The following is a 25292-nucleotide window of genomic DNA, read 5'->3' as shown; positions in this document are numbered from 1 at the left end:
CAGCTCAAGCCTCCCATGTCCCATGTGACCCACCATGGGCTCCTGCTGAGCAGGTTTCAGGGAGACCCCCAAAGCCCCTTTGGGAACCAGATACTTTTTCAGGGAGAGCTTGCCATGCCCAGCCCTGCTGAGGAGCCTTGCGGGTTTTGCAGCCTGCAGCCAGTGGTTCTTGATGCTTTTCTCCCCTCTGCAGGTCAACATCTTCCAGATGGAGGATCCGACTGCTGACCCCACCAGCCAGCCCTGGTCAGGACCCCCACCCCAGCCTGAGAACCCAGCCCCCAGCCTGCCCCAGGAAACCTGGGCCGGCAAGTATGAGTTCCTGCTGCCCTGCCTGGGCTACTGCATGGGGCTGGGCTATGTCCGGCACTTTCCTTACCTGTGTTACTGCAATGGAGGAGGTAAGTCCCTGCTGTGGGCACACACACCCCTTCCCTGGACACCCAGGCACTGTTCAGTTCTCCTGGATGGAGGCCAGAAGCACAGGGACTGGGGAGGAACAGTGTGCCTGTGCATGGGGGCTGCACTCTCCAGGACACAAAACATGGGTACTGGTGGGATTCAGGGTCTTGTGTGGCCCATCTGGACACCACCACTTTAACCCCACCATGAGGACCATGGAGGAAGGATGCTTTAAGAGTTCAAAGCATCCCCCCAGGAGTCTGCCAGAGGAATTCTCCTGCACCTGCTGAGGCTGCCCTGTGCCATTCAGAGATGTGCCTACCTCTGGGGCAAGCCCAGAGCAGCCTGCAACACTGTCCTGGGTGGTTTGGGCCAAAAAGCGCTGCCTCCAGGCATAGCCCATCTGCAGAACGTCTCTCCTCCAGGCAGAGTATCTCTGCCCTGGCCTGCAGAAGCAGGGCTTGGCCCAAAAGTGACCCCCCTGCAGCCCTGTCAGCCCCTCTGCAGCAGCGGTAGCAGGGACCATCTATCTGGTGCTGTGCAGCTGCAGGCTGTTGTGCACAGTGCATGGAGGTGCATGGCCCAATTCAGTCGTGCAGGAGTGCCTGGGAAGGTAGCCAAATGGGGGCAATAACCTGTCACATTTCTAGGGCAGAACATGTTCAGCATGTCACTGGTGCCTGGTAACAATGGCCCAGGAAGATGCAGTGCTGTGTCTCTGGGCTGCGAAATGGGAGAAACCTTCCCAAAGGTAATTCCTGAGCTCCTCACTGCTTCTGCTGCCCTGACATGGTCTCCTTTTGTACCCAGAAGGAGGGCCCACCTCTCCCCATCTGGCCCTTACTAGCACTGCCGTGCCTTGAGCCCACATCCCTCTGCCATCTCCTTTTACACTGGGCATCACTGAAGTCTGCACCGCTCTGCTGCTGCCTCCAGATCCCCGATGCTCTGTAGGCTTGCAGCCTGCCCAGCCCCACAGCCTGCCCTCCCCAGAGCAGTCTGTGGGGTTTTTACTGCACTGGTTTTCTACATTCATTCCAAACTGCCCGGTTAAATTGGCGATTTTCCCTTTGCCCCGTGGATGCCCCTTAAATCACTGTAACTGAAGTCATTTGCTAACAGGCCAACTGATTTCTTCAGGGCATGGCTGGATGGCAGGCAATTTTGTGTGGTGGCGACAGCCACCGGGCAGTCAGGCATGTGGCACAGGAGTATGGGACCCTGCCTGGCACTCCGTGGCCCCCCAGACCTCTGCCCCATGCCCCAGCCATCCTCCACACCACAGGTGTCCCTGGCTGAGCTGATGCGAGCAGCTCTGGCTCTGAAACGCCATGCCCCATGTGCACTTGCTCCTGCCAATAACTAGGGCTGGCACCCATCCCTGCAATGCCATGCTGGTCTGGGGCAGCACCCATGCCTCAGCAGGATGTATCAGGGCTGGGCTGTGCCGAGCTTTGCGTCTCACCTAACCAGGGGGGAGTTTGGCCCTTGGTGCAGCGCTTGCTGCTGGGAGATGGGGCTGGGGTGCAGGCTTGGCTGCGGATCCTCCTGGGGAGACATCTCCTTTTTCTCGGGGGGCTGCACAGCCTGGCCCATGTTAGCACTGAGACCAGGGAGGGGGAAGAGGGGGAAGGAGAAGTGGCTGCGCCTGTGGGAGTTGCTGCACCCACTGGTGCATGCCCTGGGGTGCAGGGATGGGGGTGGCAGTGGGGTGACCTGCTCCAAGGACCGGGGACACAGACATAGCCATACGCACCTGGTGCAGCCTCCCCCATCGTGGCGGCCTTTGGCACAGCTGCAGAGAACACTGGGATTTTCCCTTGCTGCAGTGACCACAGGCATGCAGGACACTCCTCTCCTCCCATTTCTGCTGCTCCCACCACCCATCACATGCTGCTCACTCCCCAGGCCCTCTCCCAGGGCTGCCTGCACCACATGGGACCACGCGTGCCCAAAGCTGGGTGCTCCCTCGGGGCCGGGAAGGGGCAGGAGATGGGCTTTGCTGCAGGAGCCTTGTGGGGTCCATCACCCCAGGGCCCTTGCAGACCCCTTGTCCCAACAGTGTGAGGGCAGCTTTGGCCAAGCACAGTGATGGGTGTGCTTGCCACTGGATGTCACTGCCGCCTGCCTGGCGTGCAAGGCTCACACTGCCAGCACGAGAGGGACAAGGACACCGATCCCTGCCCACCCTGTGAGTGGCATTAGCCAAAGGGCCTCAAGATCAGCAGGAGGAATGGGGCAGCAGGGTGAGCTGCTGCTCCTTTGGCCTCCTGCCCCAAGGGATGGGGATGGGGGCGACAGGCAGTTGTGGGGGTTTTTATCCCACAGTCATGGACCTGGGGAGGTCAGGAGGTTTGTCCCCACGCGGCACCGCTTGCAGAAGACCCCTGCAGTGCCAGCACCCGTGGGACACATTGGACCAACTGTAAAGCAGCCAGAGCCATTTCCCAGCGTCGTGGGCAGAGCAAGGACATGCTGCACGGATGGTATCTCCAGCTGCAGGGAGCCAGTGGGACTGGAGCACCATCACCCCTCACTCCCAGCATTTGCCAACAGCCAGGCAGGAGTTCCTGATGTCCCAGTGGGACTTCAAACCCACGGTGGTCCCCTCCTCCCCAGGCTGAGCCCCGCAAAGCCTCTGCCAGAGCTGCCTGGTGATTCCCCTGCAGTATGCGCAGCAGATGCGGAGGCAGCCTGCCCCCCTCCAGCACTGTGCTAATGAGAGCCGGCCTAATGAGCAGTCAGCCCCACATCTGGTCTGTCAGCGAGGCTACGGGGGAGCGGGGTTTGAATACAGCATCGTGGCTGGAGAGCTGCTCCACCGCAAGGAGCAGCGATCACTGTGCCAGAGCTTTGCCACCGGGAGAGGATGGGCTTGGGCTGCAGCTGGCTGCCAGCTGGGAAATGCCGTTTTCTCCCCTGGAAAATGTCCTTTTCCGGAACAAATTTGGCCTGGCTGAGGCTGCACAGAGCATAATTTCCTCCACAGAGAAAGTCGTCGGTGAGCCAAGCTGTGTAAAGATGGAGATGTCAGTGTATCGCCAGAAGAAACACCAGGATTTGCTGTGGACGCATCCCAGGGCCCTGCATATCCCACAGTCCTGAGCACCACTGCAGCACCCGCGGCCGCACCCCAGTGCTGCTCCCACCACCGAGCCCAGGCCAGGGCCAGCAGGATCCCACAAGCTCCCAGCTCAGGCCCCCACTGTGGGGCTCATGGAGAACTCGTCTGCTGGGGATGGCCCCCAGGCTGGAGCCGGCAGCCCCCAGGAGTTTTCCCTGCTCTGCTGCATCCTGCCTGGACACATGTCCCTGCCATGTGTCCAAACCATGCATGTCTGTCCCCTGGGGAGCCTGGACTGGTGCCAGCCACCCCCCCCCCCCCGACACACTTCCGCTCTCCTCCCAGGCGTCTTCTTCATTCCCTATTTCACCATGCTGCTCATCACGGGGCTTCCGCTCTTCCTGATGGAGCAGAGCCTGGGCCAGTACAGGACCACAGAGCACATCACTGTCTAGAAATGCTGCCCACTCCTGAAAGGGAGGGCTGGGGGCACCTCTCCTTCCTGTCCCCACAGCTGGCTGGGCTGCAGGAAGGGGTGCAAGGTGGGCATGGGGGCTGAGATACCCCCTTGGTGAGGCCCCAGCCTGTATCCGAGTCCCTGGGCAGCCCCAGGCAAGTCTGCCACCTTTCTAGCCCCTTGGACTCATGCTGGGGCCAGGGGTCTGTGGGATGCTGGTGGGCCCCTGCCTCCCACCTCAGCAGGTCATCTCCTTACGCAGGCATTGGCATTGCCATGCTGATGGTGTCCTCCTTGGTGTCCCTTTACTACAATGTCATCATCGCCTGGGCTTTCTACTACCTGGGCTCCTCCTTCCAGAGCCCCCTGCCCTGGTCCTGAGATGCCCACGGGAACAGGGACCTCTGCCAAATCAGTGTCCCCCAGGCGGGCGATGTTGCAGGGTCTGGTCCCAGGGTGGGATGCTGCGGGGTCAGGCACCGCACGAGGTGCCTGAAGAGGAAAGTCGGGCGTGGGCTGGGGACAGGGACAGGAGAGACATTGGGGATGGTGGTGGTGGCAGTGGCGGTGACCTGCTGGGGCTGTGTGTTGCAGGACATGTTGGGGAGTGCCAGCTGGGTCAGTGCCAGTGAGGCTTTCTGGAAGTAAGTCCCTGGGTGGCAACATCGATGTGTGCCTCCAACATTGATCCGTGTCTGGGGGTCTGGGTCCGGCTCCACCCCCCCTGGTCCTGAAGGGCCAGGGCTGAGCCCCCACAAGCAGTAATGCTGGAGGCTTTGTGAAAGGTGGAGGGGTGGGCAATTGCAGAGGTGACGAGGGTGCCTCGCATTCCCCATCCCTCTGACCCATGTCCCTGCACTGCAGCGAGCAGGTGCTGGGGGTGACGCACAGCTCTGGCCTCAGGGACCCCAGCCCCATGCACTGGCCCCTCGCCCTGTGCCTGCTGGCTACCTGGATCCTCATCTTCCTTTGCATGCTGAAGGGCATCCACAGCTCAGACAAGGTGAAAGGCAACGCAAGGGGGACAGCAGGGGGGCTGCCGTGCTGACAGAGTGGGGCTGGGCTGAGCTGTGCCCCACACAGGTGGTGTACTTCACAGCTATCTTCACCTACGTGGTCATCCTCATCATCATCACCCAAGGGACCACGCTGGACGGCTCCCTCAAAGGCATCTGCTTCTAACTCTGCAGTCTGCAGCAGGCTGCAGAGTGCCCAGGTAACCCCGCACCAGGGCTGAGGGGTCCCTGACAGCAGCGATCTCCCCCCTCCCACAGTTGGGAGCAGCGGGGCAGGCTGGGCTGAGGAGTCTTGCAGCCCCCCCTCATCATTGTCCCCCAGGTGTGGAGTGATGCAGCATCGCGGATCTTCTGCTCTCTGGGCATTCTGTTCATGGGTCTGCTCTCCATGGCCTCCTATAACACATTTGACAACAACATCACCCAGTGAGTGGGGCTGCGGCATGGGGGTGCAGGCTGTCAGGGAACCCCCAGGTTGCAGCTGGGGAGCAGCAGGGTGGTGATGGGGAGGTCTGAGCCCCACAGCCCATTGGGTTGCCCCCATCTCCATCCTCATCCCATGGGCATGGGGCTGTGATGCCCTCCCTGGCAGGGACATCTTGGTCATCACCATCAGGAACTCCTCCACCAGCTTCTTCATGGGCTTTGTCATCTTCTCCGTGCTGGGGCACATGGCCTGGAGGGAGCAAGTGGCCACAGACAGCATCACCAACTCAGGTGTGGGCTCGGGGCTCAGGGACTCATGCCATGCCATGCCATGGCAGGGAACATCCCAGTGCCCTGCACAGGGACAAAGCCGTGGGGCTGCAGCTGAGCTCACATCCAGCCTGGCTACTGGCTTGCTGGGCTTGGCCCATCTCACCATGGTGTGCCCTTCCACGCTTCTCTTCATCTCACCCCCAGGCCCCTGGCTGGCATTCATGGTGTGCCCTGAAGCCCTCTCCCTGCTGCCTGGCTCCCTGTTCTGGTCCATCCTCTTCCTTATGTTCTTCATGCTGGGAGTGGACACTTTGGTGATTGTCACCTCAGGCAGCCCCATGTTCTGCCCTGTGCCTGGCCTTGGGGTGCCAGGTTATACCCCATCTCGGGCATGCAGATGGCATGACGTGCATGGGCCAGGATGGTGCTGTGCTAGGGGTGATGCATGACCCCACACATGTAGGGCTGCACCCAAAGTCATGGGGCAGGGATGCAGCCACATCCCACTGGCACAGGGCATGGGATTCTCCACGTACCCAGGTGTCACAGGGATGGGAATGTGCATGGGGACAGTGCCCTGCAATGCCTCCTCTGTGAGGACCATCCCCTGTGTCCAGTCTGGGGAGGCAGAGACCAGGACAACCACCCCCGCCACTGACATCCCCCATTGCTCAGTTTGGGAACACTGAGAGCATCACTACGGCCATCCTGGATGAGTTCTCAGCCCTGCGTGATGGGAGGAGGAAGACAGCATTGCTGGGTGCTCTCTGCACCTCCTTCTACCTCCTGGGACTCCTGCTGGTCAACCTGATACCAGGGTGGAGGATAGGGAGCAGCCTCCTCTCCCTCCAATCTCTGCACAAGTCCTCAGGTGGGAGGATGGAGGGCTGTGCGTGGGCCCTGGCATCGATGGTGGCGTGGGGTGCCCTCGCTGCCCCAAGCTGTGCTGACTCTGTCCCTCACCGCCTCACAGGGAGGCATTTTCTGGTTCACCCTCATTGACATCTACAGCACCTGCTTTGGGCTGATCATTCTTGCCTTCTTCATGTGCCTGGGCATCGCCTTCTGCTATGGTGAACACAGCAGGCAGTTCGAGGCGCGCTGCAGCTGGTGCTGAGGGGTGCAGTGGGGTGCAGCCAGCAGGCGGTTGAGGTGCTGCCCGCCCTGGGGCACTGCTGTCACAGGGTGATGGCGCAGGGCAGCCTCTGGCTACGACACCGCCAAGGCTCAGCCTTCCTGGGGCTCAGTGCAAAGTGTAGCCAGGCTCTGCAGGGTGCACCTGTGGCTTGGGTGGGCAGGGAGTTACCCCTGTCCTGCCCACCACGTGCAGCTCAGCCCTGCAAGGAGATGCTGCAAAGCCAAGGTGCAATCCTCCCTGTGTATGGGGGATGCAATTTCCTCTCCACCCATTGAAGTATGGTGGGTGTTCAGCACCCAGCACTGCCACAGCTCAGCCCCAGCATGGGGTGTCGTGGGTGCCCTGGCGAGGGTGCAGCTGGCAGGGCTGTGCCAGGGGCAGGCAGGGGCCTGACCCTCTCCTGGGGCTACCGCAGGCATGAACCAGTTCTGCCAGGACATCGCGGACACAATGTGCCGGTGCCCACCCTGGTGCAGCCACATGCTGGGCTACTGCAGGGTGTGCTGGGCCTTGTTTACCCTCTCCCTTCTGCTGGTAAGCACCACGTATCCACATGGAGCTGGAGGTTGAGGGGAGAAGAGCTCACCTCCCTCCATCTCTCCCTCCCCTCTGAGAGGGGCAGCTCTTGCTGTGGGTTTGGAGTCAGACCGCCCCAGTCCCAGCACCCTCCTGGGCCTCTCTGTGGCTACTGGAGGGAGTTTGGGGCAGCCCTGGGTGTCCCTGAGGTGCCCAGCTGGGGCAAAGCAGTGCTGCAGTGTCACATTGCTCCTGCCTGCTCTGCCCTTCAGTTCACGCTGATCTACACCTTCCTGGACTGTACAGTGTGCTCCTGCACTACGGCACCCACAGGTACCCAGTCTGGAGCACAAGCCTGGGCATCTGCATGGGCATCCCCACCTGCCTGCAGATCCCACTCTGGGCCACCGTGGCCCTGTGTTGCGAGTCAGAGATGCTGAGCAACGTGAGTGTGTGAGGCGGGATGGGGCATGGGGACAGGGATGAGGCAGGGGCAGCGCAGGGGCTGCCTTGGTGCTGGGGATGGGGCAGAAGAGGCCAGTGATGGAGCGGAGGTGACACTGACCCTTCCCCAAGAGAGAAAAAGGGTTGGAGCTGGGGCCAGGGCGAGTGGTGGGGTTGACCCTTCCCCAAGAGAGAAAAAGGGTTGGAGCTGGGGCCAGGGCGAGTGGTGGGGTCTGAGCCCCTCTGTGGCCATGGCCGCGGCTGCCCCTTCCCACAGTGATGCAGCCACTGCTCACCCTTGCACTTCCAGCACTTCCAGAAAGCCACCCATCCTCTGAGCTCCTGGAGGATGGCCACTGCCCGGGACGTGGCTGGAGATGTCATCGATATGCCTTTTACCATCAACCTGGCCAGCAGCTGCTTCACCATTCTGCCCAATGGCAGCAGTGAAGGCGGATGCCAGACCCAGGGCACCCCACGTCCTTGCTCAGAGCCCCCCAGGAAGACGGGACCCACTGGTGTTGGGGACACCTGCCCAGGGGCTGGCTGCTGGTGCATGTGGCTCCCTTTGTGCCATCACCCATCCTGGCAGATGCAAACTGCTGATCCCAGCATATATTTAAATTCTTTTTCCTGGAAACGTTCTGCAAGCTCCAAAGGTGTTTCTAGGGGACTCTCTGTGAACGGGACCAGCCGCCCAGGTCATGGTCCAGCCCTTCACCTGTCTCTGGGCAGTTGTCATGTCTCGTCGGAGCGGTCTGGGGGTGGCTGTGTGTGTCTCTAGCCCCAGCCCAGCACAGTCCTGGCAGGACCAGCTGCCGGCAGAGTCCCTGACGTTGGTGGACACCTTGGGCAGGGGCTAGGCTGGCTGAGCCCACCATGGAGGTGGAAATGGCATGCTGATCCCTGGAGTGGGCTCCAGGCCCCATCAGCTAACCTTCCAGGCAGTGCTTGGGGCCAGTAGCTCTGGCACAGCTGGTACTGTTGTGCTGGCGGGCTGGGCTGGCCCAGAAGCCAATTCAAAGCCCCAAACCTGGGGCAGGTCCTCACTCACCTGTCCCATGCAGATGAACAGGGCCAGAGCAGCCCCAGGGTTGGGTTTGTAGCCTCAGCAGTTGCAAGTGCATGATGTGTTTGCTGCTGCTGCAATAAAGCTGTTCTCCAGAGCGATGTCACTGTGTGCAGGGTGCCACCACCCCCCGGGCTGTGCCTTGGCTGTCGTGCAGCACAAGCGAAGAGGGCTCAGTGCTGACATCCCAGCCGGGTGCTCCTGCTGCCCAGGGCAGTGGTGTCCCTTGGCAGGGCTGCACCGACTGCCCTGCTGACACACCAGAGCCCCGCAGGGCCTGGGTGCAGCTCCTCCGGGATGGGACAGATCCTGCTGCATCCTCCCCTTGCATGCAGCCTCCAGCCTGATGGCCCTGTGCTGCCTGGCTGCGGAGTCCCAGCCCATGGGGCCTCATCCTGCTGCCTGCCCTCGGGCTCATTGCTGGGATGAGGGGACAACGTCCTGCAGGCTTCGGCTGCAGGAGCAGAGGGATGACAGCAGGGGAAGGGCTTCTGCAGGGGCTGAGGTTGCCCTGGGCCAGGTCAGCCGCTGCTGTCTTCACCAGGGAAGCCGAGAGGGCCCCAGGGAAATGGTTTTAAACCCACTCCCAGCAACGGTGTCCTTCCTGCAAGTCCCCAGCCCAGCACTGCGGCAGCTGCACCCTCCCAGTGCCCCTGCCCGGCGATGTATGGGTGATGTGCAGACGATGTACAGCTCCGCAGCTGTGTTGGCAGCATGAGGCTGTCCCCCAAGAGCAGAAACAGGGCAGCAGCAGCAGCTCACCCCGTGGCCTGGCACCACTGCACTGACCCAGGCAGCATGGGGTTCTTTTTGGTGCTGAGCAGAAGTACAGACCCCAAGCCTATCAGTGGGGACTCTGTGGTCAGAGACCACAGGGCCACGGCGGACAGCCCTGGTGCAGGGGTGGTGGTGGCGGGGAACAAGTGCATCTGTCCGTCCCTGCTGCCTGCTGGCCATGCTGGGGCTGTGGGGCTGGCTGCTGGGGGCACAGTCCCCAGAGAACCCCCCTGCCACCAGTAGGCACCCAATGCCGTGCCCCCCCCAAGATGGGACCCCTGCTCTGCAGCCTGGGAAGGGCTGAAAGAAGAGAGTATGAGATGGTGGCTCGTAAAATAGACTACATGCTTTATTGGATTTAAAAGTTTTATGAAATGACAAAAAAAAAAAAAAAATCAAGAGTTGGCAGATGCGTCAACAGTTGCCATTTGGTGGATCCCCAACCCCTTCTCCAGAAGCATCAACAGGTCTCCGCCACCACAAGCAGTGCCACCAGGCCCCTGGCTCCAGCCCGGGCAGCCCCTGCTCACCAGGCACCCATGGGACCCCGCCGCCGCCGGCCCCGCTCCCAGAGGTGGCCGAGCTGCTCGGAGCCTGCCCTGCCCGTGGCGGCGGGGCGCCTGCAGCAGCAGCCCCGACCATGGGGGCCGAGCGTGGCGTCCCCCCTTCCCCACGCCTCAGAGCAGCCGCGGGGAAATGCAGGCACTTAAGTCATTTAGAGGAATTTTTCACTTATCTCAAAGCAACAGTGTAATTGTCTAACTACCACCTATGAAACAAAAAACACCTTTATAGCCCTTCCTGTATTGTCAACATACACATATATATTACTCTGGCATAAAGCAAGGCCCCGAGGGGCTTTCAGCATCCCACCCTGCCTCCTCTGCCTCCCCTTCCCCTGCCAGACGTGCATCCTCCTCTGCCCTCAGCAGGTGAAGCAGCTGGGGCGGCCTCGGGCAGCAGCCCACCTCTGGGGATGTGGGATGGCAGCACGGGGGGCTTGGGATGGAGGGGGGCAGCAGGGGCAGGGATCCCAGGCTTTGGTGGAGAGCTCTGGGGGGCAGGGCGTGTCGTGCCAGGCAGCAGCCCCCTGAGGGATGCGGGAGGGTGGCTGGGGTCTCCTCTGCTGGCCCGGCACTGGGTGCTGCAGGCAGGGGCTGTGGAGCTGTGCCCGGAGCCGGGCTTGGCCCTGGGGATGGAGCGAGGCACCAAACGGAGCAGGACTTGGCCCACTGCGACGGCCCTGGACTGGGGAGTCCCCCTCAGCAGCCAGGGCTGTGATGGGGGGAGCACACCGAGACGAGGGCTTTGAGCAGCAGGATGCAACCCACAGCCTGCCGAGGGAGGACGGGAGTGCTCCGGGCGGCAGTTTGGGACGGACTAAGCCCTGCCGCAGGCTGGCACAGCCAGGCAGATCCCGGCCTCGGGCTGGAGCGTGGCCTCAGGGCAGGGGTCCTCCCGCCCAGCGTCCTGCTGCCCACACTGCCCTTACCTCCATCCCTGCCTGCCTCCCCTCGGGGAGGGTGCAGAGCCCCCAGCACCCGGGCTGAGGGCAAGCCTGCTTCAGGGGAGACCCTGGAGAGGGGAGGGCATTTTCAGACTCCTGCCCACACAGCCTGCCTCTTCCCAGCCAAGGAGAGCCCCGCTGTGCCCTGCCAAACATGGACACAGGGACAGGGACCAGCCCCCGCAGCCCCCTCATTGTGCGGCCTGGCGGCTGCACCTGACTCTGCACCAACGCCCCTTGGTGTTCCTCCATCACCCGCGACCCCACTGCTCGCCCCTCTGAGCCCCCAGGGCATGTCTGGGTTTGGAGGAGCTGGGTTTGGCGCCATGGCCGGCCAGGCAAAGCAGCTGGGTGGGCAGCTCTGTCCCACCACGGAAACCCATCGGGCTGCAGCTGCCTCCAGCGCAAGCGGGAAGGGGGTCAAGGGCACGCTGCGGGCAGAGCTCCTGGATGCGCAAGTACCGGCAAGGGCAGAGCCCTCCCTCACAAGGGCATTTTACTTGCTCTTGTTTATCAAGAGCACACAAACAGGGATTCCCCCAACCGTCATAGCGATGGGGGCCGGGGTGTCAAAAATGACTCACAGAAATGAGGAGAGAACCGCTGCAACGTCTGCGAGGCAGCTCGCCCGAACGCTCGCACCTGAGTCACCCCGAGAGCCGAGCACGCTGCCTCCTCGGGGAGCAGCCGGCCCTGCTCCGTGCACTCCCCAGCAGGCTCCCACCACCCCGACCTTCCATACAGCCTGTGCAAAAGTTGGAAGAGGCAGAAGAACCGGAAAAAGAAATTAATAATCGTAATAATAAAAAAAATAAAATAAAAAAATAAAACCACATTGAAACCAAACCCAAATGCCGTGTGGCTGAGCAGAGGCAGGAGTAACTGGAAGCCATGCACAGCAAAGCCAGGGACTGCAGCAATCGGAAGGGGAGAAAGGGCGGCTGTTCTCTTTGGGGTGAGCAGTCGTCATCTTTTTTTTTTTTTTCTTTTTTTGTCTCAGAGATCAGGAAATAAATAAGTTTAAATAGCTCCTCCCACTGCCAGTGTTAGGCGAGGTGACTCAGAAACGGAGGGTGCGGAGGGGAGGGCAGTGGGTGCTGGCCAGCACCCGAGCCCGCAGGGTCCGGGCTGGGCGGGTGTGCTGCGTTCCCGATGCACGGCTGCCCCCCGGTCCCAGTGGGTCGTGCTCCTGGGTGGGTTTCCTCTTCCCCCCCCCTCCTCTCTCTACTTCTTGGGCTTCTTGAAGATCTTTAGGGGGAACTTTTTCTTGCTCTGGCCGAGGTCAACCTCATCGCCTGTCAAGCTGCTGTCCTCGTCCCCCGGGCTCTTCTTGGCAGCCAGCTGCGGGATGCGGGTGCTCTTGGCGCTGCTGGGCCGGCAGTCAGAGATGGGGGAGGGGGTGTCGGGGTCGGTGGAGCTGGGGCTGTGGGACCGGGAGGAATCCGAGTGGCTGTGCTTGCCGGCTGTCGGGTGGCTGATCTCCCCCAGGCTGGAGGACTTCTCCATGCCGTGGTTCACCATCATCATCTTCTTCATCACCATGGGGCTCTCGGGCAGTCGCTCCGGCAAAGCCCCCAGGGCAGAGACTTCCACGTGCCTGCTGCCGCCGTTGGGGGTGGGCGCACCGATGGCAGGGTGGCCGGGGGCAGCCTCCTCGATGGACCTGGTCAGAAGGTTGGGCCGGGCAGCCAGCAGCTTGGGTGCAGAGCTGGGGATACGCTGGTGGTCGCTCAGGTGCGGGATGGAGGAGTCGGAGTCGCAGCGAGTTAAGTCTCTGGGATGGAGAGGATGGAGGGAAGAGAGAAGCTGTTAGTGCCGCTGGCCCGGCACCCCGGGGACATGCGCCCGAGCCCGTGCACACACGGATGCAGCAGCCGAGGGCAGCCGGTGGGCAGGGCGATGCAGGGGAACCCCCTCGAGGCAGCCCCGTCCTGCGCTGATGGCTTGCAGCGAGCCCCCGGGGAGCAGGAGCGGGGCAGATGCTGATCCCACTCCTGCCACCTCGCCCTCTGGTTCTGCTCCTCTGTACCAGTGCCAGCAGCACAACTGCGGTGGGCACCCCCAGGGACGGGGGGGCTTGTCCAGCCCCATGCCAGCTACCCAGCAGATGGGGCGATGCGACCCCCCCCCCCCCCCCCCCCGGCACAGGCAGGCAGGGCTGCTCGCTGCCTCTCCCCAGCCCAGGTGAGCGCACCGCTAGCACGTGCCCCGCACGAGGCAGGACGCCGCTCTGTTCAGCGCCACGCGGAGCTGGAAGGAAGCACCGTGCACAGAGGCAGAACCAGAGGGATCGAGGCCCCAGTCCACAAGGCAGCTGCCAGCACTCATCCCTGAGCTTGAGGGTCCAAAGGCACCAGCCATGGCTCCAGTGGCCCTCGGCCAGACACAGCAGGGCTGGGCTCCACGCGGAGCCGGCAGCTCCCTCCCGCTCCCTTGAAAATGACCCTGCCAGCCCGCTTCTTTCCCACAGATCCCAGTGGGAGATGGGCCAGGGAGCTCGTCACATTGCACAGCTCGCTCTGGCCCACAGAGAAGCGGTACAGCTGAGAGAGCTGATGCTCTTCTAGCTGCAGGACTGGGGGCAACTTCCTCAGAGGGCTCCTCTGCATTTGCTCAGGTCGCATCTGTGTGCGCGTGCCCCCACTTCGCCCCTCCGAGCCGCGAGGCTGCAGCCTGACCACACGCAGCCCTGGGACAGAAAGCGCCAGACTGGCTGTTTCCCCCTGTTCCTGGGTCAGCCCGTGGAAACCTCTAATCCTGGAGGGAGGAATTAGAGGTTCAGCTTTCCCGTGCGAAGCCATGCCCGAGCGGCGTGCTCCTGACACGCAGCTGCCTGTGGTCGCTGCCTGCAGACCCTCTGCTGCACAGCGGTTTGTGCCCCCAGCCCGGTGCCAACTTGTGATTCCAAATGGCATTGGAGCGTTGCTGCGCCAGCCTGAGGAGCTCCCAGATCTTTTGGAAATGGAGAGTGGGAGGCAGGAGGAAGGGAGAAATGGAAAATCACAGCTTACTCCTTCCAGCCGGGATCACCCAGGTGGGTGCAATGCTGCTGTACCTGACATCCCCACAGGCCCTGCCAAAGCCTGCCAGCGTGCCCATCAGTCAGACAAAGAGCTACACTGCTCTTGCTACCACCTACTTGAACGCTAGCCTCAAGACTTGGATGCCACACAGCCAGCCCCCTCCTGCCTGCCAGGGCAGGCACAGGCAGGGAGGGCCGGGGGCTGCCAGGGGACACAGCCCCTGCCTCATGCTGTCCACACTGACTGGAGGCAAGTGGTAAAGAATGGGAAAGGCAAATGGAGAGAAAAGGAGCAAAGAGAAGCAAAAGGGTGTCAGAAGAGAAAGGAGGTGTTTCCCACTTTCTCAGCCTCTCCGCTCCAGGTGCAGCCCTCCCCACTCCCCACACAGCTGAGCCCCAGGACCTGGGTGACTGTGCCCTGCCTAGCCCTGCCACGCTCAGCACCAAACCCGTCCGGTATGGCACGTGAAAAGCCCCTAGTTCCTCTTTTATGATACCAGCATAAATACCATGATGCTCAGAGGGCTGGAGCCCCTCTGCTGTGGGGACAGGCTGGGAGAGCTGGGGCTGTGCAGCCTGGGGAGGAGAAGGCTGCGGGGAGACCTTAGAGCAGCTCCCAGTGCCTGGAGGGGCCGACAGGAAAGCTGGGGAGGGGCTTTGGGCAAGGGCAGGGAGTGGTGGGACAGGGGGGGAATGGCTTGAAGCTGAGAGAGGGGAGATTTAGGTTGGACATGAGGAAGAAACCCTTCCCCGTGAGGGCGGCGAGGCGCTGGCCCAGGCTGCCCAGAGCAGCTGTGGGTGCCCCATCCCTGGCAGGGCTCAAGGCCAGGCTGGACGGGGCTGGGAGCAGCCTGGGCTGGGGGGAGGGGGCCCTGCCCCTGGCGGGGGGTGGGACTGGGTGGTCCTGAAGGTCCCTTCCAGCCCAAACCCTTCTGTGATTCTGTGATTGCCCTCCATAATGGTAACAAGGGTATTTTTTAACAAAACCCACCACGTAAACTTGTGCCCTCATTTAACAGCTCCGTAGGAATACGTGAAGGGAAAGGGGTATTAAAATACCTCGCAGATGGTTAGGATACAGCCCAAGATCCACTGTGAGAGCCCAGCTGTGAAGACCGTCTCATCTCTTATTTTAACAAGAAGAAAATAGCCCCAGGCATATCTGGAATAGTCCTTGCCTTTCACACACACACAACTGAGCCCATCTGACATCCGAGCGATGGAGAGCTGCATCCTCAAGGTTAGCAGCAGGCAGGGGAGAACAGGAACTGAACAATTTGGATGGTGTGAAATCCCCAGCTATTCTGAGTGAGCATCTTGGAGGCCATCCAAGGGAGACAACTGCGATGAAACACACCGTATGGAGCCACAGGAGCTCCCAATTCCTCAACGCCACCGGCAGATACCGCAGCTCCGCAGAAGGTCGCTGTCATGGCCCGTGGCCCACAGCTTTCACTGGGATGACTGGGGTGGGTCATGGGCAGTCAGCTTTGGGAACAGCAGCATCAATAAAACTTAATGGGACTGAACACAAGAGTATTTCAGAGCCGTCTTCCAAAAGGTGGACACCAGTGGCACCCACACAAGCCAGGGGGCTCGAGACCTCAGGCTGCTGCTAGTAAATGGAGAATAAAGACGTAACTGCAATCACAACAACTCAAGTCCTTTCCTTTAGGAAAGTGAGGAGTCTTATGCTCCTCTTGAATGTTTCTTACTCACACCATTGCTTAACGCATCTGCAAAGGGGAAATTTCTGTTGAGGAATTTCTGCCAGGCCACTCACTGTGTCACCTCTCTCAAGAAAGGGTGGCAGAAGCCATCAGCACATGCTCAGCTGCTGTCGAGAGATGCTGCGAGGGTGAGCTGGTGCCGAGCAACATGCTTTTAGAGGTTTATTTCCTCCACGAATACTTGGAAAATGCCCCCTTTCCATGAAAACAAAGCTGACTTTGGCCACGTGGTTTGGCACCAGCCCTACAGACCGATGCCAAGTGAGCGAAGGCAGCGGTCGGTGTGTCCTCCCGGATGGTGCTCGCTCCCAGCACACTGAGGAGAAGGAGCAAGGCTGCTGCAGAAGCTGCGTCCTCTGAGCTGCCCATCCTGCTGCCCACACATCTGCTGGTCAGCAGCATTGAGTTCAAGGGAAAAAGGTCCATCATGACTGCTCAGCCACCACCGTGCAGGCAGATATATGAGGCAGCAGGGCAAAACCCTGGCTGGAGATGACGCTGATCTGAGCCAGGACCACAGGCAGGCAGGACCACCTCCAAGCAGCGCAGGCAGGTCCACAGTGCCCACTCTGGACTCATTCCAGCTGATCCCACCAGGCTGGCATACCGCTCTAGCAGGGTCAGATCACCGATTCCCTGCAGACCTCAGTGCAAAAAGCATTGCACCCTCTGCTGAAGTTCACCCAATGAAGTGGCTGAGCATAGTGCAGGTGCAGCACACCATGGCCAGTGAAGGCAGGTTTAGACAGTAACACCTGCTCGCTTGAAATTCAACTTTGTAATCCACTGAAGTGGAGTTACTCTTTTCTGGTAAAAATCGACCCAATCCATAATCACAAAGGTGTCTGGGTGAGAGTCAGGAAAAAAAATAATCCTTTAAAACAAAAGTAAGGGTAGCAAATACAGCAAAACCCAGATTTTTTTTAAACTGAGGTGACTTCAAAAATGCCTCATTTGTGAAGAAGGTAAGTTTTTTCCCTGCTGAGATCTGCAAACACCCATCAGCTCAGAGGCCATCCAGCAAGCCTCTCCCTCTCTCACAAGCTAGTGCACAGTCCTAAATCCAGAAGAGCCAAAAGCAATCCCGTGGCTATGGCAGTGCGTGGAGAAAATGACGACAGCACATGAAGAAACATCCTCTGGTCCAGGAGGGTTTTCTTCCCCCAAACGCAGACTCTGGGAACCTGATCCTTGGACAGCTGGTCCTGCACCCCGGGTAGAGGGAGGCAAAACACTGCCTCTGGCCAATGCCGGCAGGTGAGCAGCTCACAGCAGGTCCTTGGTGCACACCACAGCCACCACGTCTCCTCCCAGGACCGCTCTCACCACAACAGAGGGTCCCCTGGGCATCAAGGGGTCGGTGGTCACTTTGCAGGGCCCACCTCCCCATTGCAGGTGTGGCTGTCGCTGTGGATCCCTGGGGATGCCCTGTGCGGGAGCGGACGGATGGCACAGCAATGGGTGCTGTGCTTGGTCCAACCTTGTCGGACCACACTTTTTTCTCTCTGAGCTTGCCAGCTTGCCATCCAGAGGGGGACTGAAGGAGCTGATGGGGGAAACAGGGTACGAGCACATGCTTTTCAGATATCCCAATGGTTCTAAGCTAACCAATTTTACTCATAATCTATCCAGCTGTAACTCAGGAATACATTCCTGAAGGGTAGAGGCAGGACACCGTGACTGCTGACACCAGCATGCCAAGTGGCACGTCAGCAGTGGACAAGAGAAGACCTCAAGCAGCAGCAGCTCCCAGGGCACTCTGCAAAGCTGCAGTTCAACCACGTGAGGAGCCAGCAGATGGGCACAGTACTCATCGTGCCACGGATGGCTCAAGGGGCCGGCTGGTCTGTTAACCCACCCCGAGAGCTGACGGAGCTGGATGTTCAGGCACACGCAGAGGGGGACCACCTGCATCCCTGCCACGGCACCCACGGGCACCAACTGATTTTCACAAGTGAATGCCAACAGTTGGAAACTATTGCTGGGACTTTCTACAGCCCAAAATGATCCTTCCTGGTGGTTCCCATAAGCAAGTGCAAGACAGGGGAGGTGTGCGCCTGCAGGGACATGACTCCCTGGGATGCACACTGGCTTTGTCCGAGAAAGCAAAGAGGAGGGGATGCTCCCAAGTCCAGTGTCGGGACAAGAGGGAAGGAAAGATCATTGCCAGGATATTGCCAGTCATCTTGGGTGAGGCTCAGCCAAAAAGGGCTGGCCTTTATCCTGCTAATTTTCACAAGGCTTATGCTCCATTTTCAAGAGGAAATGCTAGCCCAGGACACAGCCAGCCTCAACGGTATGACGGGAAGGTGCCTTCACAGAAAGAACTTCTGCGGTACAGCAGCAACTACTGAATACTCGTCCCTCCTGAAAACCTCAGACCACCAACTGAACATGAAAATACCTGGGAGCCTGATGTAAGACAGCATGTTCCTCCATCCCAGCCACAATGTTGCATTGTTTGCTGCTTTCTTTTTGATGTAGCTGGGCCCACTTACAATCTATGAAGAGTGAAGCTGACAGCGTTCACCTACGTGAAGGCAGGATGCACACGTTGCTGCTGGTTTTTATCTGCTTTCACCTGCGCTTCCTGCCGTGCCACTCCACGAATCCGAACCGACCGCGGTAAATGAGAGAGGGTGAGAAGATGGGAATGGACTGACTTTGCAAACAAAAGAAGCGGAGAGCAAAGCATGGAGTAAAGAAAGTCTGGCAGTGGTGGAGAAAGAGGGGAGAGGGCAGGAGGATGATCTAGAATCTTTTTCTTCAGCTCTGCAGCCCACTGAATGATTTCTGGTGGGCCAGGACAGAGGCTGCAGGAAAGCTTATGAGTGGCTCAAGGGCATCTGACACAAGAGCAGGGCTTGGTCTACCTGCCTCACACAGACCTCGGTGCCTCTACCACTCCCTGCTCTTTACGAAGAGCACCCATAGCTGCAAGGCTATACATTATATACCTAGCTAGCACATGGTACCACGGCAGCAAAGGCTTCCCCTAAGGCAGAGTCAGATTTGCTATATAGTTCAGTTATTCTGCTGAGCTTGGTGCGGCACAGTCGGAGGTTTTGCAACAGCCTCAACAACGCAAATCCAACAGCGATTTCCTTCCCTCCATTCTGGAAGAGCTGTGAATGACTCTCTTCTGTGGATTACTGACACTGCTTTTGCTTTGGCTGCCGCCTCCCATCCCCGCTGGAAAAAGGCCACCAGCGTGGGGATTTGGTCCTACACTCCCATCTCCATTACGTTCATCCACAGGTACCACTTGAAGCAGGCACTGGCAGCAGAAACCTCTGTGCACACAGCATCCTCCAACCCCTCTCCCCCCCAGGGACACCCAGTCCCCTTCGTTAACATTAAAAAAAACACACATCAGCCTTCAAAATCAGAACAGCTCTGACCTTATTTGCACCGGATCCTCTGAAGCCAATTGCAAAAGAGAAGCAAACAGTGAGGAGTTCATGAAAGCAATTCACCGGCCACGCGCTGGCCTTGCCTGGAGAGAAGGTCCCTACCAGGTCAACCCCCAGCAGACTTTAGCACCGTATACAGCTTGCACGGAGAGAAGCAATCCCCGAGCCTTTCTCTGGGGGAACAGCTTGTTTGAGATGATATCTCTTGCGAGGTCTCGCCAACATTGGCATCTGCTGGATACGAGAGAGGCTAAAGCGATCCAGCAGCCCAAAGCACTCAAGGTAGCACTCTCCTCCTACCAAGGGAGCCAGAAGCCAGGAATTTTTTGGGTTCCGTTTTCATCCTTGGCAATGACTCCCTGGAAGGCCTTTCTCAGCCTCAGCTTCCCCATCTGTTCTGCTTGCCTCTTTGGGAGGCTGCGGAGCTCGAGGGATGTATGTAAAGGCCTCCGAGACTGGTTATATAAAAGAGAAAGAGCAATATATTGGCTTGTGCTGTGGCATGCCTCCATGGCCGTATTTTTAGAGATGCATCTAAGCAGGACCTGCTAACGATGCAGTTTGACAAAAAATTAAAAGCAACAAAATAAGAACACGTTTGGGCACCCAAGTCTTCATTTCTGTTTTCTGAAATGAACAGAGAATGGATGAGCATGGATTTTGGAGTCATCTGCTATTGTGTAGCTGAAGCAAACCTTAGGTGAGAAGTTCATACCCTGCAAAACTCCACTGCTAAATTATCCTGCATCAACAGGTGGTCTTTGCTATGGGAACAGAGAGAAAACAGTCCCACCTTCCACTGAACTGTGACCTATGAGGTTCTGACGAGCTCCTAATTGCCTGTGGAGAATAAGGAGAAGACCCCAGTTATTCTCTTCTAATGACCCCTCAGCAGCATTGCCTTTCCTAATGAGGATCCCAAAGTCATACCACATTTCCCCCTGCCACTCTCAGGGGAGTCTGCAGGATTGAGACTTTAACCTGGTCAGCAATTAAGTGTATCACAGGCCTCAGCTGAAAAAAAATAATCATGTTTATACAGCTATTTTTGAAACAGTACATCAACCTTCGAGCTCCCAGGACAAGCCCTGCTTTCTACAGAGACAGGAAGGTCGATGGTAAACAGGGGCTGTGTGATGTTACCAGAAGCATTCCCAGCTTTTATCGGTCAAACCAGGACAGCTGCAACTGCACGCAAATTGGCAGTAATTAATCTAAATCTTTAATTATGCTGCTTGTTATCTCAAACAAACATTACTACATTAACCAAAATGTTGCTCTGTAATTGCCTAATTGTGGAGCAGGTGCAGTGATTTCCCCCTCTCTCCGACACTCCAGAGTCCATGTTCTGCCTGGGGCTGCGTGGGGCTTTGCCGGCGCTGCTGCTCGCAGCCTGGGCTTAGGGATGCTCCGGTCCGCAGGCAGCCCAGCTGTGAGACACACAAGTTAGTGAGGGGGTGAGGCATCCGAAACAGAGACTGTGTAAACGACGTCAGGAGAGAACCTACGCCTAAGGGCAGAGGTACCTACAGATAAAGGAATAATGGTACAATGTGCTGGGAGGAATGAAGATGTGCTGACTTCGAATGTCATCCTGCCTGGATATAAACATGAAAGGACATTGCCCCTATCGACTTCCTCACTGAGAGACCTCCAGCCTTTTCCCAGAAGTCTGTTCCCCAACACTGAGGATAAGGAGACTATTTTTAATTTTACCAAGGAGAAAGCACAGAACGGAGAGATGAAATGACTTGGCCATGGTCATAGGCAGCTCCCCAGCAGAGCAGGAGGACAGGACTCCCGACGGCCCATCACAGCCCCCTTCCACTGTCTGTTCCAGTGCTGACACCTCTGCACTGAGCGCCTGCAATGCCCCTGAACTAGAGACCATACAAACCACACACCCCACTCACCCCTTAGCCGAGAGTTTAAACCAAACATCGGAACAGATGCAGGCTCAAACAGTGCTCTGGAGCTGGGTGCGTCCATGAGCCACACGGGGCGAGGACCTCCAAAAACTGCTGCCCACGGACCTTGTTCAGAAGAAAGCCACCCTGGGGCCGCCCGAGGAACACGATCCTCTGTGCTTGGGGTAAAGAACATTTCTGAACTGGGGATGGCTGCCCCAGGGCCCTGTGCAGCACCCCAGTTAGACCAGACAGGATTCCCGCATCTACAGCCCACCCAGTCATTTGCCTCTCTAATGCCAGCACAATGAATCAGGAGAGGTCAGGGATTTAGGGATGTGGATGGGAACCGGTCCCTTGGATGCCATCGTACAGAGGTCTCCAAAGAGCCATCACTTGCTGGCTGTCACTATTGAAAGGGACCAAGTTAATGCCAGTGATCCAGCAATAAGAAGCTCCAACTCCCTCCTCATTATTCAGATGTTCCTTAGTCAAAACACAACCATGCCTCATCCCCTACTGAACCAGAGGTAGAGTCACTCTGAAATACAAAATTCCTGAATGCTGCTTTTCGCCACCTCTTCATCCCTCTGGCAACACCAACTACTATCTCATAGTATCTACCCAACATGTTTCCTTTGCAATTCGCTTGTGAAGACCCCAAATAAGTCAAGGCTTCAAATAAGGTCAGTGTTTGTTTGATTAGTTGTGTTACCTTTGTTCTCACAGGTGCATCACCCAAGTGAAAGACTGACTTATTTAGCAATAACTGAGTGCCCAAGAATTCTCGCTTGCTTAGCTACAGTTAAACAACAGCACCTCCTTGGTTTATGCACCCACTGAGTTTGCTGGTATGGGAATGGGCCATGGAGCACTCCTTAGAGGGTCCACTAGCACAGGAGAGCGGTTGAGGAAACAAACATGGAAAAATCATGAAATAAAGGCCCAAAAGGAAAAGGCACAAGGAATCTAGGAGAAAGAGCACCCGAGCAAGCAGCAGCTCTGAGACACAGCAGGCAAGAGGGAGCTAAAAAAGAAACAGCAATATACCCAAAGCTCTCAGTGCGACAGCGAACTCCAGAGGTGACATCAGGAGGGGGTAGATCAGGGATGGAGTCCATCTGAAGGAAATAAGAGGAGGTGGTGTGATGGTAATAGATAGGGTGGACATGGCAAGCAGGAGCAGATGCAGTGGTGGTGGATGAGGAGCAAGAGGTGGAAGAGGTGGTGGTGGCAGCACATGATGGGCTGGTGCTGGGAAGGTCGGAACTGAAAGACTGTCCAGAGGAGAGGCTATGCATTCGACGGAGAGAGACTCTGCCTGCCCGGTAATGGGCAGGTTGGCCTGACTCATTCTGGCCTTGCACGTAACTCTCTACCAACCTCTGAGATCCGTGGGCGTGCTGTGGGTCCACCAGGCGCTGGCGAACTGTGGTGGGCAAGGCAGGAGCTGCAATGAGAGAAAGGGGAGAATGGTGAATGCAGCTGGAAGGAGACTGCACATCAAATCAGCAAGGAGGCACCGCGATAAAGCTGCCACCCACAGCCAGGGCTACAGCACCACAGCACTGTGCCTTCTGTCACCGGGACACCTGCCCAAGGCCACTGCAGCCATCCCACCTTGTGCTGTAAGTTATGCTGGTTTAATGCAGAAGAAGCATTAAGCTGGTGCTACTGCTTAACATGCTAGATTAATGCCCAGCCCGTGAAAAAATGTTTGACATTCCCGATATAGGTGCTTTCTGAACACCTTATCTGATCATCTTGCTTGGAGCAGAAACTGGCTGCATGATTCATCCTATCCAACTTTACGTCAGAGCTACCACCCAGGCTCCCTTTATAGCAAATGTGAAGAAGCCGGTACTTTCAGGGCATGATTCATTTCATCCTAACGCAGACATCCAAACTGTTCAGATGCTTCATGCCTTGCAGTACTATCTCCCTACACAGCCTAAAAAAGGAGCCTCCAGTGCTCAGTCCAGATGCAGGCACCTAAAGCCAGTGAGGTGACTCCAGGAGCGGAGCTCAGCTCTGCTCCGGCTTCCAGCATGGCCGTGCCGGTGCAACTCCTGGAGCAAGGCGCAGGCATGTGGGACCGAAAGCAGGGCTGCCAAGTACAGCTGCACCATGTGTTCAGGCGCAGGAAGGCCTCTATGAAGATGCAGAAACCTCCCAGCCTCGTACCCTTCTGCGGGGCAGGACGGCTGGGACACGTGGCAGATGTGCAGTAACGATGGTATTAATTGGGTTGGCACAGGCTTTCATCACAGTCTGCACCCAAAATGATAGCTCTGGTCCAAAAGTGGTATCACCGGCTCCCAGTCCATTTCGTGACTAGCTTACTGATCAAAGAGACGCTAAACCAAACTGAAAGAGGGGAGATTTGGGTTGGACATGAGGAAGAAACCCTTCCCCGTGAGGGCGGCGAGGCGCTGGCCCAGGCTGCCCAGAGCAGCTGTGGGTGCCCCATCCCTGGCAGGGCTCAAGGCCAGGCTGGACGGGGCTGGGAGCAGCCTGGGCTGGGGGGAGGGGGCCCTGCCCCTGGCGGGGGGGTGGGACTGGCTGGTCTTGAAGGTCCCTTCCAGCCCAAACCCTTCTGTGATTCTATGATTCAATTTGAAAAATATTTTTCCCTAATTGCAAATTCGTCTTGGTTCAGAGGACTGTTTCCTTCAAGTGCACGGTCACCAGCTGATTAATAGCTTTTAAAGATCATAATAATCTTTCTGGCCACGTAGTCCTACCTCGTAGGTAACGCAGGCCAGAGAGCTCAGCCAGTTCCCCTGCACCCAGCCAACACTACCTCTGCAGCACACCTACACACCGAGCCAGAGGCAGGAGTCGCCTTCGGAGAGGTGCAGGGAGGCACCTTCACCTGCGTGGAGGTGGAGATGGCGATTCCTGCATGCTCGTTCCAGTCAGGCAGAGCATTACATGTGGAAAACTAAGGAGCCACTGGGCTGCACCGCCACCCTGAAGACAACCAGATTGGTTGTGTTTAATCCACTAGCTGTAATTTCCGTACAAGATGTTCCTTCTTTTGCAGGAGATAAGGTGTTCAGGATTGTTCAGGATTTTTTATATGCAGAAGAAATACATGTAAAAATGGGTTAAAAAGGTGAACAGACAGGAAAGCTAAGGAATGGAGTAGAAGGAGAGCTCCTTCAGGAATCGAAGAACCAGCAAATCACTGCTATAAAAGCGTACAGCCAGGAAACACGAGCCTCCTGCAGCTCATCTGACAGCGACGACTCAGGTACCTGAAGGATCACTGTGGGACATATTTCAAGTGGAAGAAGGAACAAGCAAGAATAATTCAGGCAACTTTGCTGCTTCCACATTCCCAAAGTTCATCACAGTTTCTCTCACAGGGTTGCACCACTCAGGTTTGCTGCTTCTTGCTGTACTACACTGCCCATCTACAGACCTTTCACTGGAGCTCTTTATACCATCCACTTTCTACTTCAAGGTATCTTTTTTCTTAGGCGCTCCAGAGCTGAAATTAAGTAAAATTGAGGCACACACAGTCGAGGTGGAAAAAAATCCCTTGCTTCCAGGCAGGGACTGCAAAAATCTGATCAGAGGCGGCGAGGGGCAGAACCGGAGCATGTTCCAGCTCTCCTGCTGTGCCTCTGCAGCAGCAATGCTGCTAACTAAGGCAGCATGGACAGGAATAGCACAGCTCATCCCTACTTGCCCACTGCTGGCAGGGATACAGTTTAGAAGCCTCTGTTTGGAGGGCTAACAGGGATTCAAGCCCTGCAGAATAATTAACTGGGATTACAGGTTTCTGCTAAAGTTTCTTCTTCTCTTGGATCACGCTTTTTTCCCTAAGGGTGTTTGGTGGACTTCTTTTCCCCTGGTGTTCCACTCCTCATTTACCAACTTGACGCCTTACACCTCTGGTCTCTCCTTTTGCATGATTTACCCTACGATAAGCACAGGACCAAAGGCTGAGACCTCAGCCTTGCACAGCCACAGCGGACCCTCGCTTCCCCCAAACACCGTTTCAGTCCAGCCACTACAAACATTTTGTCAATGTTAGCTAAATAACCTGCTCATCATCTTGAGGAAGACCACTACCATGCAAGCCCTAACCAACGCCAGCGCACAGCCTTCTCTGCTGCTGCA

General features: G+C 57.7%; 1 protein-coding gene and 1 pseudogene across 10 annotated transcripts in view; one reads left to right on the top strand and one right to left on the bottom strand.

Annotated features, from left to right (window-relative positions):
- The first annotated feature begins 274 nt into the window (after positions 1-274).
- On the top strand, positions 275-7749 carry LOC119142902 (annotated as a pseudogene).
- Positions 7750-12060: 4311 nt separating this feature from the next.
- STIM1 (stromal interaction molecule 1) overlaps positions 12061-25292 on the bottom strand; it is a 100878-nt gene continuing 87646 nt past the window's right edge. For 3 of the 10 annotated variants that reach the window (XM_037376454.1, XM_037376453.1, XM_037376455.1), the window contains 2 exons: positions 22212-22611; positions 12061-12863 (listed from right to left, as the gene is read on the bottom strand). In XM_037376454.1, coding sequence (XP_037232351.1) covers positions 12314-12863; positions 22212-22611 — 950 coding nt within the window. In that variant the 3' untranslated portion in view covers positions 12061-12313. The other 7 variants (XM_037376458.1, XM_037376459.1, XM_037376456.1 and 4 more) reach the window with 5 other exon arrangements.

This window comes from Falco rusticolus, chromosome 2, assembly GCF_015220075.1.
Source record: "Falco rusticolus isolate bFalRus1 chromosome 2, bFalRus1.pri, whole genome shotgun sequence".
Lineage (NCBI taxonomy): Eukaryota > Metazoa > Chordata > Aves > Falconiformes > Falconidae > Falco > Falco rusticolus.
This window is presented reverse-complemented; position numbering and strand designations above follow the sequence as displayed.